Source organism: Nuphar pumila, chromosome 1, assembly GCF_984573655.1.
Source record: "Nuphar pumila chromosome 1, dmNupPumi1.hap1.1, whole genome shotgun sequence".
In the NCBI taxonomy this organism is placed as follows: domain Eukaryota; kingdom Viridiplantae; phylum Streptophyta; class Magnoliopsida; order Nymphaeales; family Nymphaeaceae; genus Nuphar; species Nuphar pumila.
In genome coordinates this window covers 25,165,832-25,182,777 of record NC_143249.1, presented here as the reverse complement: position 1 = coordinate 25,182,777, position 16,946 = coordinate 25,165,832, and the positions used below count along the sequence as shown (strand labels likewise).

At 38.3% G+C, this 16,946-nt stretch overlaps 1 protein-coding gene across 2 annotated transcripts; it reads left to right on the top strand.

The window, feature by feature from the left end:
* Positions 1-15,045: 15,045 nt before the first annotated feature.
* On the top strand, positions 15,046-16,431 carry LOC149848409 (uncharacterized). 2 transcript variants are annotated; one of them, XM_089994864.1, is made up of 3 exons: positions 15,046-15,220; positions 15,819-15,921; positions 16,173-16,431. In XM_089994864.1, exons 1-3 carry the CDS (start codon positions 15,184-15,186, stop codon positions 16,315-16,317), a joined length of 285 nt encoding a protein of 94 aa, XP_089850990.1. In that variant the 5' UTR covers positions 15,046-15,183; the 3' UTR covers positions 16,318-16,431. The 2 variants fall into 2 exon arrangements, with proteins under 2 accessions (XP_089850990.1, XP_089850967.1); XM_089994841.1 differs by having other exon boundaries at positions 15,780-15,921.
* The last annotated feature ends 515 nt before the right edge of the window (positions 16,432-16,946 follow it).

Sequence of the window (16,946 nt, the reverse complement as noted above, 5' to 3'; positions counted from 1 at the left end):
ATCCTTGTTACGACAATAAAGCCGTACATGATACTTCAAGTACAAGGTTTTGATGATGAACAAGTGAATTAACTGCATTTTAGCTAAGGCAATGAAGAAAGATGACGCACATTGAAGAATTCGATGAAGAATCTTTGAAGACTAGTGTGCAAATGTTAAATTCATTAAAAGTCTTAGATTCATGTAAGAGCCTTACCTAGAGTGCATATTTCGGTTGCATTTCACCTAAAAAGTCTTTAGAAAAACTTTTCTAAAAGAACCCTTCATGAAAATCTTTTTAGAAAACTCTTTATTTAGTTTTTCGTGTTTATTAGTTGACCAATAGACTCACCAGTCAACTAATCCTTTCGCACCAAATTTTTTAAACAAAATGTCATTTTTGTCAAATTAGTCGACCAAAGGTTTTATCAGTCGACCAGACAGAATGTCTGTTTTCTGGAAATTTAGCAGCAGTCGACTAATGATTTTATCAGTCGACCGGACAGAACATGTATTTTCAGAAAAATTTAGCAGCAGTCGACTGAAAGGTTTTTCAGTCTACTGATGATATTATCAGTCAACTAATTTTTTCTCTAGTCGACTAAGTTTTAAAACTTCATATTTTCAAACGGCTTGATAAACACATTAGTCGACCGACGATAACTGTCAGTCTACTAATAGTTAATTATCAGTCGACTAACTACTATTCCAGTCGACTAATTTTGCCGTTTTTCCTGAAACTTTTTAAAGACGTGTCTTTTCATTTTTCAAACATTTTGATCATTCAAAATGGACTGTTTTGACACTCTTTCATACCCTCAACGTATGAAATCTTTCAACTATAAATATGAGTGCATTCTACATTCAAAATAAATCAATTTGAATGCAATTACATTGAATTACTCTTTGCTTTTCACTCACTTGATATTTTTCACTCACTTGATATTTTTCACTTCAGCTTTTCACTCAAATTTCTTTGAGAGACTGTGAATTCGTGAGTAGAGTATTTCAACAACCTCAAAAGCCAATTGCATCTCATTTGCATTCATAAGAAGGGCTCATAGGTTGTTTTGTAAGTTGATTACTTATTTCATTTTTCTGTAAAAGGAATGACTCCTTGGTTTAAAGGAGTTGTTTGCTTTCAGTTGGTGTGTTACTGAAAGTGGGACCGGATTTGGTCTGTATGATCTTGTAGTTACACAAGGTTGATAGTGGAAATCTCAAGTTGGTTTTGCTTGGGGACTGGATGTAGGTCGGGAAAGACCGAACCAGGATAAATTCTTGTTTTCTTTGTGTGATTGTTTTGTGAATTTTCAAAATCCGTCAAAATTCTGAAGACGATATTTAAAAGCACTATTCACCCCCCCTCTAGTGCTCATTGCCTCGATCCTGCTGCACTTTCAATCCTGGCCATCGACTGAAATGCCGAACATGACCTAGCACCTCTTCGTGAGGCTGATCTTAGTTCGACACCGCCCGTAAGGCCAAAAATGGCCTGGTGCCACCCCGTGAGGCCGATCTCAGTTCGACACCACCCGTAAAGGCGAAAATGTCCTTGCGCCACTTTGATGGCCGAAAATGGCCTAACGCCGCCCCGTGAGGCCGATCTTAGTCCAACACCACTCGTAAGGTCGAAAAGGGCCTGACACCACTTTGATGGCCGAAAATGGTCTGGTGCCACCCCGTGAGACCGATCTTAGTCCGACACCACCTGTAAGGCTGAAAATGGCCTAGCGCCACCCCCTGTGAGGTTGATTGATGCCGGCTTGGCCCTATCTAGTTGTCAAACCCAACATGGATGATGGTGGAGACAGAAACTCGGCCTCGGCTACCTGTCGAATCCCTCTCTGGGTGCCACTTCCCTAATCACCGAATAGTGGTTGGGCTAATAGGATGCCCAGACCATCGTCATCGATCACCGATCAGCGTCTGGCAAAAGCGATCACAATGAAACCTAAGGGCGTTCGGCAAAAAGAAACCAACGGGAAGGACCAAAATAGTCCATCCCTTTCAGTTCAGCAACAATCGGGTGGAGACAGACTCCGTTGACTCTGGACCACCCGACGATGGTCACTAGAGCAAGCCAAACGCCCTGATGTTCCATCGTCGGATGTAGCCAAAGGACTGTTGATGCCTGGGGCGAACCTGATGCCCAAGACACCAACTGAAATTATTCAAAAATCAACCCAGAAACAAATCAGGAAAGGGCAAAGGTGTCCTTCCGTCCAATTCAACAGAAAAGGGAAAAGGGCCTGTCGGCCCTTTTCGTCTGACCAAAACCAAATAGAGGCAAAACCCCTATTCACTGACTCCGTTCTGGTATCCTGAACAGAGAGGATCGATCGGTCCTCACTGTATCCAAAAACAACCAAATGGCGCAAGAAAGGGTCGATCGGCCCTCTCCCGCTCACGCCTTATCATCGATCAAAGTAGATCGACGCCGAAAACAAAAAATATGAAATACATAATGAAATCATGTGTTTCAATAATTTGACAAGAACATGATGCTCTGATACCAATTATTGGATTTGAAAATTCACCAAAAACTGAAGAGGACCGATTTAAATGTTCTCGTTGAATTGTTGAAACATAAATGAAAATAAAACTTGATGTGGAAGCATACCTGAATCAATTGGTGCTCTAGTAGATCATTGACGGGTATGATTTTCCATAACCTATATATGTGATCATTTTTTTTCCTAAACCTAATGAGAGAGGGACTGAATTCTCTTTCTGATTATGGGGAGTTTGAAGAGAGGGCTATTATAAAAGGTTTGTAGACTATAACTTAATGTATTTAGAAGTCTGTTTTCAATTCAGCCTATTACAAAATTGCAGACAGGGTAGGTCTCTTCACATAGTGTACCATACCATATGACACAGGACCCAACTGGATTAGATCACATAAATCGAGCATGAACCTAAAAGAGTTTTATGATGTCTGGTTCAGCGTACTTAAGCGCACATGATTTTATAACATATAAGCCTTCATATATGTTTTTGGTGAAAAGAGAGCCTCAATTGATTACTAATAATTACTATTGAGTCTTAGATATATTATTCAACTGCATTACGTTGACATCGATAATGAAATCAGTAGCATCCAATCCAGCTCTAAAACTTGCCATCAAATACCACGAGCGTGGCCAGCGGGGTGGTTGTGACTTGTGAGGGTATTGAAATGAAGACAGTGGACCTGGTGCATAAGTGTGTCTATAGCTTTCAGGGGTGATTCACGTAAGGCCCTACCCAGGGTTTTCCTGCCTGGGTGAGGGATTCTCGTCATAAAAAATAAAAAATAAAGTATTATAAAAAAGATAAGCACATAGTGTAAGGGCAAGTATTGCTGATTTTAAGATTTTTTTTTTCCTTCTCTTAATTGCTATATAAATAACATTGACACGTACCACTCTTATTGCTAGGTTTGAGAAAAGGGAATTTGATGTTGATAGGCATCCTAACCTATTTCTTTTTAAGTGTGTATCAGGTTATGCTCTGATGCTGTTGATCCATGCAATGATGACATCCCAACTACCGTGGATGGGTCCCACATTTTTTTTTCAAACCCTTTGATGCCCGTGATAAAAAATCATATGAGGTTTTCAAAGTGAACGGTTGAAAAAATAGTTGGGATGAACGACATCATATTATTCTGATCTGATAAATGGCATCCCCAACACCAAGGTTGAATGTTGTTTTCAGCCGTTCATTTTACAAACTTTAGATGCCGTTCATCTAAGGCATCAACGGGCATGAAAAAAAATGTGAAACCCATCTAAGAGATGCAGAGTCCAGAGTTCAGCCATGTTATTTTGGACGAGGGTAAGCTCTTAGCTCTGACGTGATACACACTCATTAATTACATATTCTTAGCAATTTCTAAGTAGGTCAAAGGGTTGACCTTATGATCTACTTTTATCAGCTTCTACTTTCTCACCTATGACTAAAACAAAAATGAGTGTTTAACTTTTTGAGAAAAGTTTACTTTACCTTTTAATTAAGGAGTACTAATACTACATGGATGAGGGTCAATAGCGGTGACTCTTTAATGGCAAGAAAAAAACCTTGTCGCTATTCATCACTGCGAGAGTTTTGTCATTAATTGATAAATATTATGCCTTTATTACTCTATTACAACCATGAATCTAGTCATTATTGCTTCATCAGCAACGGCGAGCTGGACCAAGCCTTGATTGCCATGCCCATGCACACATCTCGCCATTAAAGAGATGTCACCATTAAAGATATGTTTATAAAGGCAAAATTATCTGGCCGTTAAATATTGTCGTTAAAACACTTTAACGGCTATATTTAACTGGCAGAACTTCCAAACGTGTTCTTAGCATGCTCTTTTTCCTTTTCTCTCTCTTCCTTCCTCCCCATCTCTTTTTTTCTTATGCTTTTTTTTTTTTCAAACTACTCCAACAAACAAAAGACTTCCAGCTACTTCTTTTATTTAAGTTTTCTCTCTCATTGTGGATACTTTCCTGTATACTTTTTTGGTAGTTTTTTATTGATCCATGTTATTCAACGTATCTTCTTTTGCCTTTTGTGTAGGTTGTGTAATATAATGGGAATCTACAGGAAAGTTTTTGCCACAAAATGAGACTTGAGTTTCTTTCATAGGTTAATTCAGGTTTGGACTTGCAGTAGATTGTGCTTTTACATTTAGGTTTATATTTTTTTCATGCTCTTATATTTTAACCTCTTTTATTAATAAAAATGCTTCGTTTACTATCTTTCCTTTTTTGACACATATTTACAGAACTTGACATGTTTCGTTTATGAATGAAGGAAATTTCATTGGGATGGAGAAAATATAAAGAGGACTTGATGTTCTCTAATTTCTACCATTGCAATTTATTTATGGTGATAAGTGATTTTTGTATAATAGAAGCCAAATGAATATTTAACTTTCATTTGAATTCCTAAAGTTTACAAGGAGGTGCACAGCACCAGCACAATACTAATTATTGATAAAAGCATAAAACGATTGTTAAAAATAATAAAATATAAAAGGGTGAACAAGCCACTTTAGTCAACACATATCATAGCATGCCAAGTTTGATCGTGTGTATATATAAAGAGGGAGAGAGAGAACTGAACATATTAGGCCCTATAGTTTGAAGTGTTTTATGATAGATATGAACTGTTAGATGTGTTTAGCATGCCCGATTTAGTGGGAATCGGCTCTTGCATCATGTTTTTTCGATGGAAAAAATACATTTTTATGAGCCTGAAAAAATTGATGCCTTCATAACCATTGATTTTGGATCACTGGAAAAACCTGTATACACAGGTATGATTCCGGTGATCCAAAAGCCGGTTCCTTATGGATCACATATATGGTGTTAGATGTGAAGAAAAAAATACCGAAAACTATGATTTTTGAAGGCCGGGTAGAATGAGAAAACGGGGAAGAACCAGTGCATTAGTCTCTCTCTCTCTCACTATATATATATAGTGAGAGAGAGAGAGAGAGAGAGATTCCAATATGCTTTAACGATTGTATCGTAGTATCCAGGTAGGGTTTAAGAAATTGGAGATGCAACTAATCTGTAAGACCTGTCGCTCGATCAAAAAGAAGGCCTAAGACAAGCCTGCAACAATCAGGCTGGTTTTAAATCCCATGAGTCATTTCATGTTCTCGCTCTAGTGCTCGAGGGGTTCTAGCCATGCTATTATAAGAAAGTTCGTCAGTCCTGAGCCTGGACTGGACCATTTAGGCTGGGTACCCATAATTATGGTCACTAGGCTTGGCTTGCCTGATTCAAGCGTGCAATTCGTGGAATATAGCAAAATGTCTGCAACTTGGGTTTTCAGAGGTTGAATATTTTGGATGACTTCCATCTTAAGCAGAATCAATCTCAATGCCACCCACTTCAAAACCTCCATACAAAAGATGGCACCAATAAGACGCCAATAGAGGGGGGGCTCATCTTGTAATTCGAAGAAGGCAAAACTTCTCACAGGTTATGGTCGTCCGGTAACTGAAATGTATATTTTTATGTTGCATAATCATGCTGTCTACTTGATCCTGGTTTAATAAGACATTACACATATACAAGCCATTCCAAATCTCTCTCTCTCTCTCTCTCTCTCTCTCTCTCTCTCTCTCTCTCTCTCTCTTGAGCCTTGGGATATGCTTCTTCTTGTTTGGTGTTTGCAGTATTACAAGAAAAAAAATGATTGGGCAAATATTTTTATAGAACTTTATTTATACACTGATGTGTTGGTTTATTGGTTGCGTTTGAATTTGGTGTAACTAATTGTTAATAAATTCTCAAGGTGTGTATTTTTTTATTTGATGCAACTTGCACAATAATCATAAGAGATGAATGTTAGGAAAGTTTTAAATTATTAATGGTTAGTATCAAAAGTGTTTTGAAAAGTTTAGTCCCATATCTAAGAGAGAAAAGCTTTTCAAGAGGTTTAAATAGAGAGTTTGTAATCTATTCTTTACTTTGGTAAGCCTTGAGTATTTAGGTGGATTGCGGACGTCAGCAACGGACACGCCGTTCGCGCACACGCGCGCGCGCTTGAGGCGCAATGTGGCGTTTTGATGGCGCAAGGGCATATGAGGCGCAAATATCCATTTTGATTTTTCGGTTTTGAGACATCTGGCCGTTTGAAAGGTTTTAATAGCATTTATATTGAGTTTAAGGCGCTTTGTGACTGTTGGACGGTTTTGGAGGCCTTTGATTGACAGTCAAAGGTGGGTGACCGTTCAGGTACCTTTCATCCTATTTTCAAACTGTCAGATTTATGGCCTTTAATCTCATTTATCGCAAAACGTTTTGGCCTCTCTAAAAGGTTATAAATATCTTCTATCTTCGTCTTTTGGATATCAGAATTTCTGACTCTCCAGTTTTCTCCTTTCTTTCTTCTCGGTTTGGCTTGCAGAGTTCATGTGTGGGAGAGGTCATCTGTTCTTGCGAAGCAGTGACTCTCTTGAGGTTCAAGCCTAGTTGTATCCTGGGAACTCAGTCGTAACAAAACCCTTTTTCGCATCTTCGGAATTTCCGGAGTGGGGCGATTGAAGTTCTAAAGATAGCGATCTTAATAACGTGCCTCTAGGCTTGAATTCTCTTTTCTGAAATCCTGTTTTCACTAGGTTGGTATAACAATTTTAGAACTTCATCCATGGCCTCTGGTTCGACATCCAACTCCATCAATCTGCTTAGCCGTGACCTTGAAAAACTTGATCGATTTGATGGGTCAAACTTCAAGCGGTGGCAATCAAAGGTATCTTTCTTGCTGTCCGAACTGCATATCGACTATGTCCTCAAAAAGTCTTGTCCCACTGTCGTTGCTGGAGAAGTTGAGACAGAAGAACAGAAGAAAGAGCGAGAGAAGTGGCATACTGACAACTACAGATGCAAAGGGCATATCCTGAACACTTTAGCCGATTCACTCTTTGACCTGTATTCACCATTGGAGTCGGCTGGAGAGTTGTGGAATGCTCTCGAGATCAAGTACAATGCAGAAGATGCTGGTAACAAAAGGTTTATAGTAGATGAGTATGTTAATTTTTCTATTGTTGATGATAAGCCTATACTTGCTCAAATTCATGAGATGCAAATACTGGCCTATAAGATCAAAGGAGAAGGTATGTATCTTGATGATGACTTTCAAGTTGCTGTCATCATTGGGAAGCTGCCAGATTCCTGGAAAGAATATAGGAATCACCTAAAACATAAAAATGAGAAAATCACTTTAGATGGCCTTCTTAAAGACATCAGAATTGAGGAAGAGACTCGTCTTCGTGACAAAAAGAATTCGAGTCCTAAAGAAGGTTATCCTAAAGTGAATTTTGTTAGTAACAAGGGTGACAAAATCATGAAAACCCAGAAAATCAAAAAGAATTTTGTGAAAGGGAAAAAGCCAACTGATAAAAAAAAAATTAGTTGCTATGTTTGTGGCAAGTTTGGCCATTTTGCTAGAGAATGCAGAGAACGGAAGAGGACTGGTCCTAAGCCAAATGAGTCAGAGGAGAGGCTTGTTGCTGTAATCTCTGAAACCTTTATGGTGGCTGCAAATAAGGACTGGTACCTGGATACTGGAAGCACTGTTCATGTGGCAAACGACAGGAACTTGTTCAAGTCGTATGAAGTAGTGGGGGAGGGATGCAATCTCTTTATGGGAAACTCTTCCTCAACTAAAGTGCTGGGAAAAGGGAGTGTGGAAATTAAGTTCACCTCCGGAAAAGTCCTAACACTTGAGAATGTCCACTATGCTCCAGAAGTTCGGAAAAATTTAATCTCTGCAGATCTCCTGTCACGAAATGGTTTTAAGATTGTTATTGAGTCTGGGATTGTAACTGTGACCAAAGGGAAAATCTTTGTAGGAAAAGGGTTTGCCACTGGTGGTATGTTCAAGATGAGCATAAATGAAGCTACTACTTCTGTTTATATGGTTGACTCTTATTTTCTTTGGCATTCAAGATTAGGACATATAAATTCTCGTTGCATTCATAATATGAATAACTTTGGTCTTCTTCCGTGTCATGTGAAAATAGAACATAAACATAAGTGTGAGACATGCATTCAAACTAAGCTAACTAGACTCCCGTTTCCTATTGTAGAAAAGAATTATAAATTGCTTGAATTAGTGCATTCTGATGTGTGTACGATGGATAATGTTTTGAGTCGTGGTGGCAATAGGTACTTTATTACCTTTATAGATGATTACTCAAAATTTTGTTATGTTTATTTGTTGAAACATAAATCTGAAGCATTTTCCAAATTTTTTCTTTATCTAGCTGAAGTACAAAATAGGTTTAAAACAAAGATTGTACATTTAAGAACAGATAGAGGAGGTGAATACTTAGGTGGAGAATTTGATAAATTCTGTGAAGATAATGGTATTATCCATCAAACGTCAGCTCCTAGAACTCCTGAACAGAATGGAGTAGCAGAAAGGAAAAACAGAATACTTGTAGAATTGATGAATGCTATGCTTCTTAATACGGGTTTGCATTCCAACTTATGGGGAGAAGCTATACTTTCTGCCTGTTATATTCTTAATCGAGTTCCTTATTCCAAATCTGATAAATCACCTTATGAATTGTGTTTTGGTAAGAAACCTAATCTTAGTTATTTTCGTGTTTGGGGTTGTTTAGCATATGTTAAAATTCCAGAAAATAAAAGGAAGAAGGTTGGACCTAAAGCATTTAAATGTGCATTTGTTGGGTATGCTGAATATAGTAAACATATATATTTTTGGACATTGTTAATGATGTTATTGTAGAATCTAGAGATGCATCTTTCATAGAACATAAAAATGCATTTGATTCTCTTCTTGATGGCAGCCGGATTATAGTAGATGAACTTCCTGTAAATGACATGATTGAATATTCTAATGAATGTGTTGATGAACCAGAAACTGAAGTTAGACTCAGTAAACGTATTAGAAAACCAACTAATTTTGGTTCTGACTTTTATACATTTCTAATTGAGAATGATCCTGTGTCTTTTCAAGAGGCTATGTCTTCTCAAGATGCTGCCTTTTGGAGAGAAGCTATTAATGATGAAATAGAATCAATTATGTCTAATAATGTTTGGAAATTAGTGGATTTACCTGTTGGTTGCAAAACTATTGGCTGCAAATGGATTTTCAAAAAGAAATTAAAAGCTGATGGTACAATCGATAAATTTAAAGCACGTTTGGTTGCAAAAGGCTTTAAACAAAAAGAAGGTATTGATTATTTTGATACTTTTGCTCCTGTAACCAGAATATCTACTATTAGAATTCTGATTGCCATGGCTGCCATATATAAGCTTCAAATCCATCAAATGGACGTGAAAACGGCCTTTTTGAATGGAGAATTAGATGAAGAGATATATATGGAGCAACCTGAAGGTTTTGTAGTGCTAGGGCAAGAGCGCAAAGTTTGCAAACTTGAGAAATCCTTATATGGATTAAAGCAAGCCCCTAAGCAATGGCATGAAAAATTTGATAGTTCTCTGGTGCATAATGGTTTTAAAATTCATGATGCGGACAAATGTGTCTACAGTAAAGTAGATAGTGGCTCAATTATTATTATTTGTTTATATGTTGATGATATGCTTATTTTGGGTAACAATAGTGAATGCATAAATCAAACAAAAAGATTTTTATCTTCCTTGTTTTGTATGAAAGACTTGGGTGTTGCAGATGTTATTTTAGGAATCAAAATAATAAGAAATAAAAATGGCATCATATTATGTCAATCACACTATATTGAGAAAATTCTTACAAAGTATGGATATCTTAATAGTTCACCAGCATGCACCCCATATGATCCAAATATGAAATTGACTCCTAATGATGGTGCTAGTGTTCAACAATTAAAATATGCCAGTGTTGTAGGTAGCCTTATGTATGCAATGAACTGCACAAGGCCTGACATTGCCTATGCAATGAGTAAAGTGTGTAGATACACTAATAATCCTGGTCATCAACACTGGAATGCAGTGAACAGGATTCTTAGATATCTAAAGCATACTTTAGACTATGGAATATACTATACCGAGTTTCCTGCTGTTATTGAAGGGTATAGTGATGCAAGTTGGAATACTGACTTTGAAGATTCCAAGTCTACGAGTGGTTGGGTTTTTACCCTTGGAGGAGGAGCAGTTGCATGGGGGTCTAAGAAACAGACCTGTATAACTCATTCTACAATGGAATCTGAGTTTATTGCTTTGGCATCTGCTTGTAGAGAAGCTGAATGGCTTAAGAATATGCTAGTGGATATTCCACTAGGTGAGAAGCCTATACCTGGTATTTCAATGTTTTGTGATAGCCAATCAGCTATATGTAAAGCAGGTAATATGAAATACAATGGGAAGTCTAGACATATTAGTCTAAGACACAGTTTTATAAGACAAATGATTGATGACAATATTATTTCATTGAAATATGTGAAGTCATGTCAAAATTTGGCAGACCCATTTACGAAAGGCCTTTCGAGAGATGTCATCAATAAAACATCGAGGAGAATGGGAATTAAGCCAATTAAGTCATCACCTAAGGATACCCAACCTAGAGCGTTGGAGATCCCACATGCATAGGTTCAATGGGAAACGAATTGGTGAATGACAGATATTGAGCATATTTATGTAAGCCCATTACTGATGTGTGCTCATGAGCTGTAACTAATATGAGGGTTGAGCTAATAGCTCTTAATGAGTTTGTAGGCCTTAAGGCTAAGGTGTGTGTTACAGTACACCTAGACAAACTCACCTATATGAGTGTTGAAATGTGAGCCGTTTCTTATGAGAATTGGCAATTCTCTAGAGCACTCATGAATCCAGGAAAGCACAAGGCTCTAAATGTGCCAACATGAAATCCACACAATCGAACTTTTGGAAACCGATGTATGATTGAAAACTCCGTTAACAATATAAGGAGCTAAGTTCAAGGTAAGTCCACTTAGCACCTTGGTTAATTTAGGTTTTCTTTCAAATAGTGGGGGTTCAAGTCATGCAGACACTCTCACCAATGCATAGGTTTCTATGCAAGCCAAATATATTTTAAAACTAGTGGGGGATTGTTAGGAAAGTTTTAAATTATTAATGGTTACTATCAAAAGTGTTTTGAAAAGTTTAGTCCCATATCTAAGAGAGAAAAGCTTTTCAAGAGGTTTAAATAGAGAGTTTGTAATCTATTCTTTACTTTGGTAAGCCTTGAGTATTTAGGTGGATTGCGGACGTTGCTGCGCATCGTGCAGCAACGGACGCGCCGTTCGCGCACACGCGCGCGCGTGCGTGCGTGCGCAAGGGCGCTTGAGGCGCTTGAGGCGCAATGTGGCGTTTTGATGGCGCACTTCGCACGCTCGCAGTGGTGCGAGGTGCATATGAGGCGCAAATATCCATTTTGATTTTTCGGTTTTGAGACATCTGGCCGTTTGAAAGGTTTTAATAGCATTTATATTGAGTTTAAGGCGCTTTGTGACTGTTGGACGGTTTTGGAGGCCTTTGATTGACAGTCAAAGGTGGGTGACCGTTCAGGTACCTTTCATCCTATTTTCAAACTGTCAGATTTATGGCCTTTAATCTCATTTATCGCAAAACGTTTTGGCCTCTCTAAAAGGTTATAAATATCTTCTATCTTCGTCTTTTGGATATCAGAATTTCTGACTCTCCAGTTTTCTCCTTTCTTTCTTCTCGGTTTGGCTTGCAGAGTTCATGTGTGGGAGAGGTCATCTGTTCTTGCGAAGCAGTGACTCTCTTGAGGTTCAAGCCTAGTTGTATCCTGGGAACTCAGTCGTAACAAAACCCTTTTTCGCATCTTCGGAATTTCCGGAGTGGGGCGATTGAAGTTCTAAAGATAGCGATCTTAAGAACGTGCCTCTAGGCTTGAATTCTCTTTTCTGAAATCCTGTTTTCACTAGGTTGGTATAACAATGAATACTTTAGATGATTAGTTTTATATAAGAAATTTATTGCATCTTGTCATTATAGAGGATTCTTTACAAATAAAATAATGATTTTTTTATTTGAGATATTGGACATTTTTTCTATGTTTTTATTTTTTCTCTGAAAACCATTCTTTTGGTACGAAAAGGGGGGAAGAACATGCCTCCATTCTCATCATATTGATGGGTGCAGTCGATAGTAGGAGTTAGCTTCATTCGATATAAATACAGTAACATTTCAGCTCCTTTGTGTTTAATGCTATATTCCATTCTGCTAGTGCAGGTTTTGAAGGTTTGATAGACCCTAATCTGAACAAATTGGCCATGGGAGGGAATGGTTTACATTACAGTAGCTGAACAAACTACAACACTGTGCGTACGATTTTCAATTATCTCAATATCATTATAAAAACTTTGTACCATGGTCCAAAAAAAATTGACAGGTCAGGATACTAAGGGCGCGTTTGTTTGCGTGGATGGTGGTGTCCGCACAATGCGTCCGGCCCATGCACCCACTCAAACACAGGACAAACTCTTTATTTATAGAGTTTGAGGACTCCAATTTTCCATTAAGAATAAGAGCCCAGTTGTACCAACCTCAACCGCACTTAATTATCTTTGATATGGCTAACTTTCATTAGGTAATTTTTAATTTAATATAAAATCTCTTAAGACGTTGATATAGAAAACCAAATCCAACAAATACAAATTTTGCAAGTATATTTTCAAAAACAAGATTTACAAGTGTTTGGCAACTCATGATTTTAATTACATATATCACAAAGAAAGATGTAATAGAAGTTTAGCTTATGCAGTCACAACTAGATCCCATAATGAGTATTAGAAAAACTTTGGTGACCTAGTACATAGACATATATGACACTAATAATGGTCCAGTTTAATTGTTTTACACTAAAGCTTGTGTAGCTAGTCTTTATCACCAAGGTCACTACTCATGAGTATGGTTATTAACCATTTATTTTTGAGAGCTTCATACATACCAAAATGTCTAATTAGACAATAGTGGGTATATTGTTATTGTGAGCATGCGTGCTACATGTTTCATGGTATCTGTAGCTCACCGGGTGATTTTCTTCAGAAACTGTAAGTAGGTTCATTTCTTGAATGCCCCAAAAGGTTTGACTTAGTGGGATGGGACCTAGGCCGCTAGGCAGGTGGTGTAGGTTCAAATCCCATGGGTGTCACCTTTTGCGCAAGGCTAAGTGTGGTGACTCCCCGAGGGCAAGGGGTAAGCCCACAGCACAACGACAGCAGGTAGAGCCATCACGACTAATTCTTTGATCCTGGGGTGGTTTGTTCGTGTAAATATAAAAAAAAGATTCATTTCTTGAATACCTCCTCTTCAGAGACCATATTACAAAAGTTTTTCCTTTGGCCAAATTGACACATTAGGTTTTCATATGAACTCATCTTGCAACCAAACCTAATCAATATTATAATACAAATTGCAAAAGTCTTGTATGTAATAGAAAACAATTGTTTAAACAAAATTAAAAATCTTATTTTGTTTAAATACAACCAACTTCATCAAAAGTTATGCAAGGCCACAGAAAAAACCCTTTTTTGGATAGTCCAAGAGGAACACCCCCGCCCCCCACCCCATCACTTACTGCATATTGGCTGGCCTCTGGTTGGTAAAACCCTTAAGGTCCCCCCTACCCACTAAGGAGTACACCCAGCTTCGACTTTGCAGCAAGGGATGCCTACCCGTGGGTTTCGAACTTGTGACATCCTGATAACTTGGTGACATTTACAAGTCGCCTCTACCAAATGTGCAATGCTTTAATAATAATAATTACATTGTTAATTAATATAATGGGTGAAAAGTTTTAAAATTTATTCAAAATTGTAATCGAGATGGTGGTCAAAATCATCGCTAAATACCATGTCCAAAGAACAAAATACCACCGTATGACTGGATCATCATATCCACCCATGTGAAAGGGATATCCTAATGACTTGAAATTGTGGATATATTCAAAATATTTGCCATATTCGTAATAAAAGGTCCAAAATTATTTGTGGACCCGGTAATGTGAAAGTTGTCTCCCATAATAGCATGAGATTTGGCAGAGGGCGGATCCTGTCAAAGGCTGGCAATCTCACCCAGCATTTACAACCACTTAAACCCCACCCCTCTATGAGTCCCACTTGTACTGAGTTACAGTAAAGAGGGATGGGGTTTGTGGTTGTAAATGCTGGGTGAGATTGCCAGGATCCGCTCTCAATTTGGCATTCCTATGGCACAAGCCAAGCAACTTGTAACTCAAGGGGTTTGGTAAGCCACTAGACCGGTGGACTGGATTCAATTCTCATGACCATGAGCTTCTTGCATTAATGATGGCAAAGAATAAGTCCTTGCTCAGCCGAAGCTGGAAGACCCTTAGACCATCAAGAAGGTGGCAGAGCCAGTGCGATTAGGTTTATGATCCCGATAGTGATTTTCTTGTCCACGAAGAAAAAAACGAAAAAAAAAAAAGCAAAGCAACGTGTAACTCAACAATGACATCAAATTTATCACCAGCAATACCAATATGGAGGCCCCACGTGTGCAGTACTGAATGATGTAGACAGACACATCCAGCACCATCACCCCCTCCCTTATCCTTCTCTTCACTTTCTTATTTTTAAAATCAGAGAATTCACTGAATGCGTAGGGAGCAAAGAGAAGGGGGGAGGCAATAAAAAAATGCTGGCTGCTCCCATCATCACCTTTAGTATGATTCTTGATCACCACTAAGCCCTACAGGTTGCAGGTGATCATCACCCAAAACTTCATACATGTAATGGAGAATCTCCACAGTAATATTCTTACAAACAAAGGTGAGGGATACAGCATCAGAAACCAGAACATACATCAGTAGTTTCAGTTTGTCATTTCCTGCTGTTTTCTGATTTATATTGACAAAATTGTTCACGTATGGAAATTTATGAGCACACCATGACATGAGAAAAAGCAATTCATTTTCATAATGATTTTTAACCACTTCATTTTTGCAATATTTTTTATTTTTTAGAATGGTATAAACCAATACCAATAATCGCCCACAAAGTCTCCCGCAGTCCCACCTGGCTAGATGAGTCAGTTCAGGGCATTCAAGTTGAAGAATGTCAAGAGTTAGAAACTCCGGGTTTGTGTTCCCTTGAAGGGAGGCCAAAGCCAACAAAAAACTATCTTTCATGGGTAGGGGGGAGTACTTGTAGAGTTTTAGAACGCAGAGACCAAGACATGTCACAGTAAATGTGGCACCTCTCAGCCAGTAACAAGATGTCCAAACAGAAAACACAAATGAGCATGTTTTTGCCCGCTTCAATTTTGAGAGTTTTCCACATGTAGACCTTTATCACAGATTCATCTAAAATTTTCCTTTGATGTGAATAGATATGAGTTATTTATGCAATAAGGATTGGAGTTGTGCAGAATCAGGAAGTGGCAAAGATCAGACTGAGAAGGATGGTTGGCATGATATGTCCCCTGAGGAGGAGGATCTCATACATAGGCTGCATCGTCTACTTGGTGACAGGTTAGTGTTTGCATATATTATGAACTAAAATTTGACAGGAAATCATCCATACCATATTTTGCACAAAACACCAATGTGGGAAAGAACTTCAGAAATATGAAAGCAAAGCTATTAAATTGGTTAACATTTTAATTATAAATTGAAAAAGAATCTCTATCTTGCTTCTTTTTTTTAGTTCATTGTCCCCTTTTCTGACTTTCAGAAGTTGTGAAACAGATTATAAGGATGTTGCCAACTTTTGATGCTTGCAGGTGGGGTTTGATATCTGGGAGGCTTCCAAACAGGCAAGCAGAAGAGGTAGAGAGGTATTGGAAGATGCGGTGCAGAAGACACGAGGAAGAGAAAAAGATCTTCAAGCCTGTCTGTGTTAGAGTTAAGCCACCTTTGAAAATTTAGTTCTTCTTTTATCTTTTTATTAAAATATATAAGATGTAAAGGGTAGCATTATCCTATCATGATTGATGCATTGGTCCAGCCTCTAATTTATTTTCAAAACCACCTTAGTTGATTGCGACATCGTCTTTATCCAAAAGGATATTTTTTATGCTGTGATCAATGTAGTTAAAAAAAAAAATGGGACAACGCCTACTGATTAAGACATCTTCATGTTCCCAATCACTGTCCTATGAGGGGTTCATTCCCAAGAGGTGTGGCGTAGTGAGATGGGGTCTAGACTGTTTGACGGGCATTCTGGGTTCAAATCTCATGGGCATCAACTCCCCGGGTAAGCCGAAGCTTGGCGACTCCCTGGGGTCGAGGGATAAGCCCTCAAAGTTTTACGCCGACATGGACAGAGACCGTAGTACAGCGGGCTGAGCCAGCACGGCTAGGTCTCTGCGCCTGGAGCTGTTTCTCAGAGTACAAAAAAAAAAGAATAGCAGATAGAAGATCCATATCTAACTATGCAGACAAGCAGGACTGAATCCACAGACACACATGTTTAGAGACTAGTAGACTGCCAATGGATCCTATAAGCAGATCCCTTGAAAAACACCTCGCCACTTATCTGCTTTCAGACAAATGTC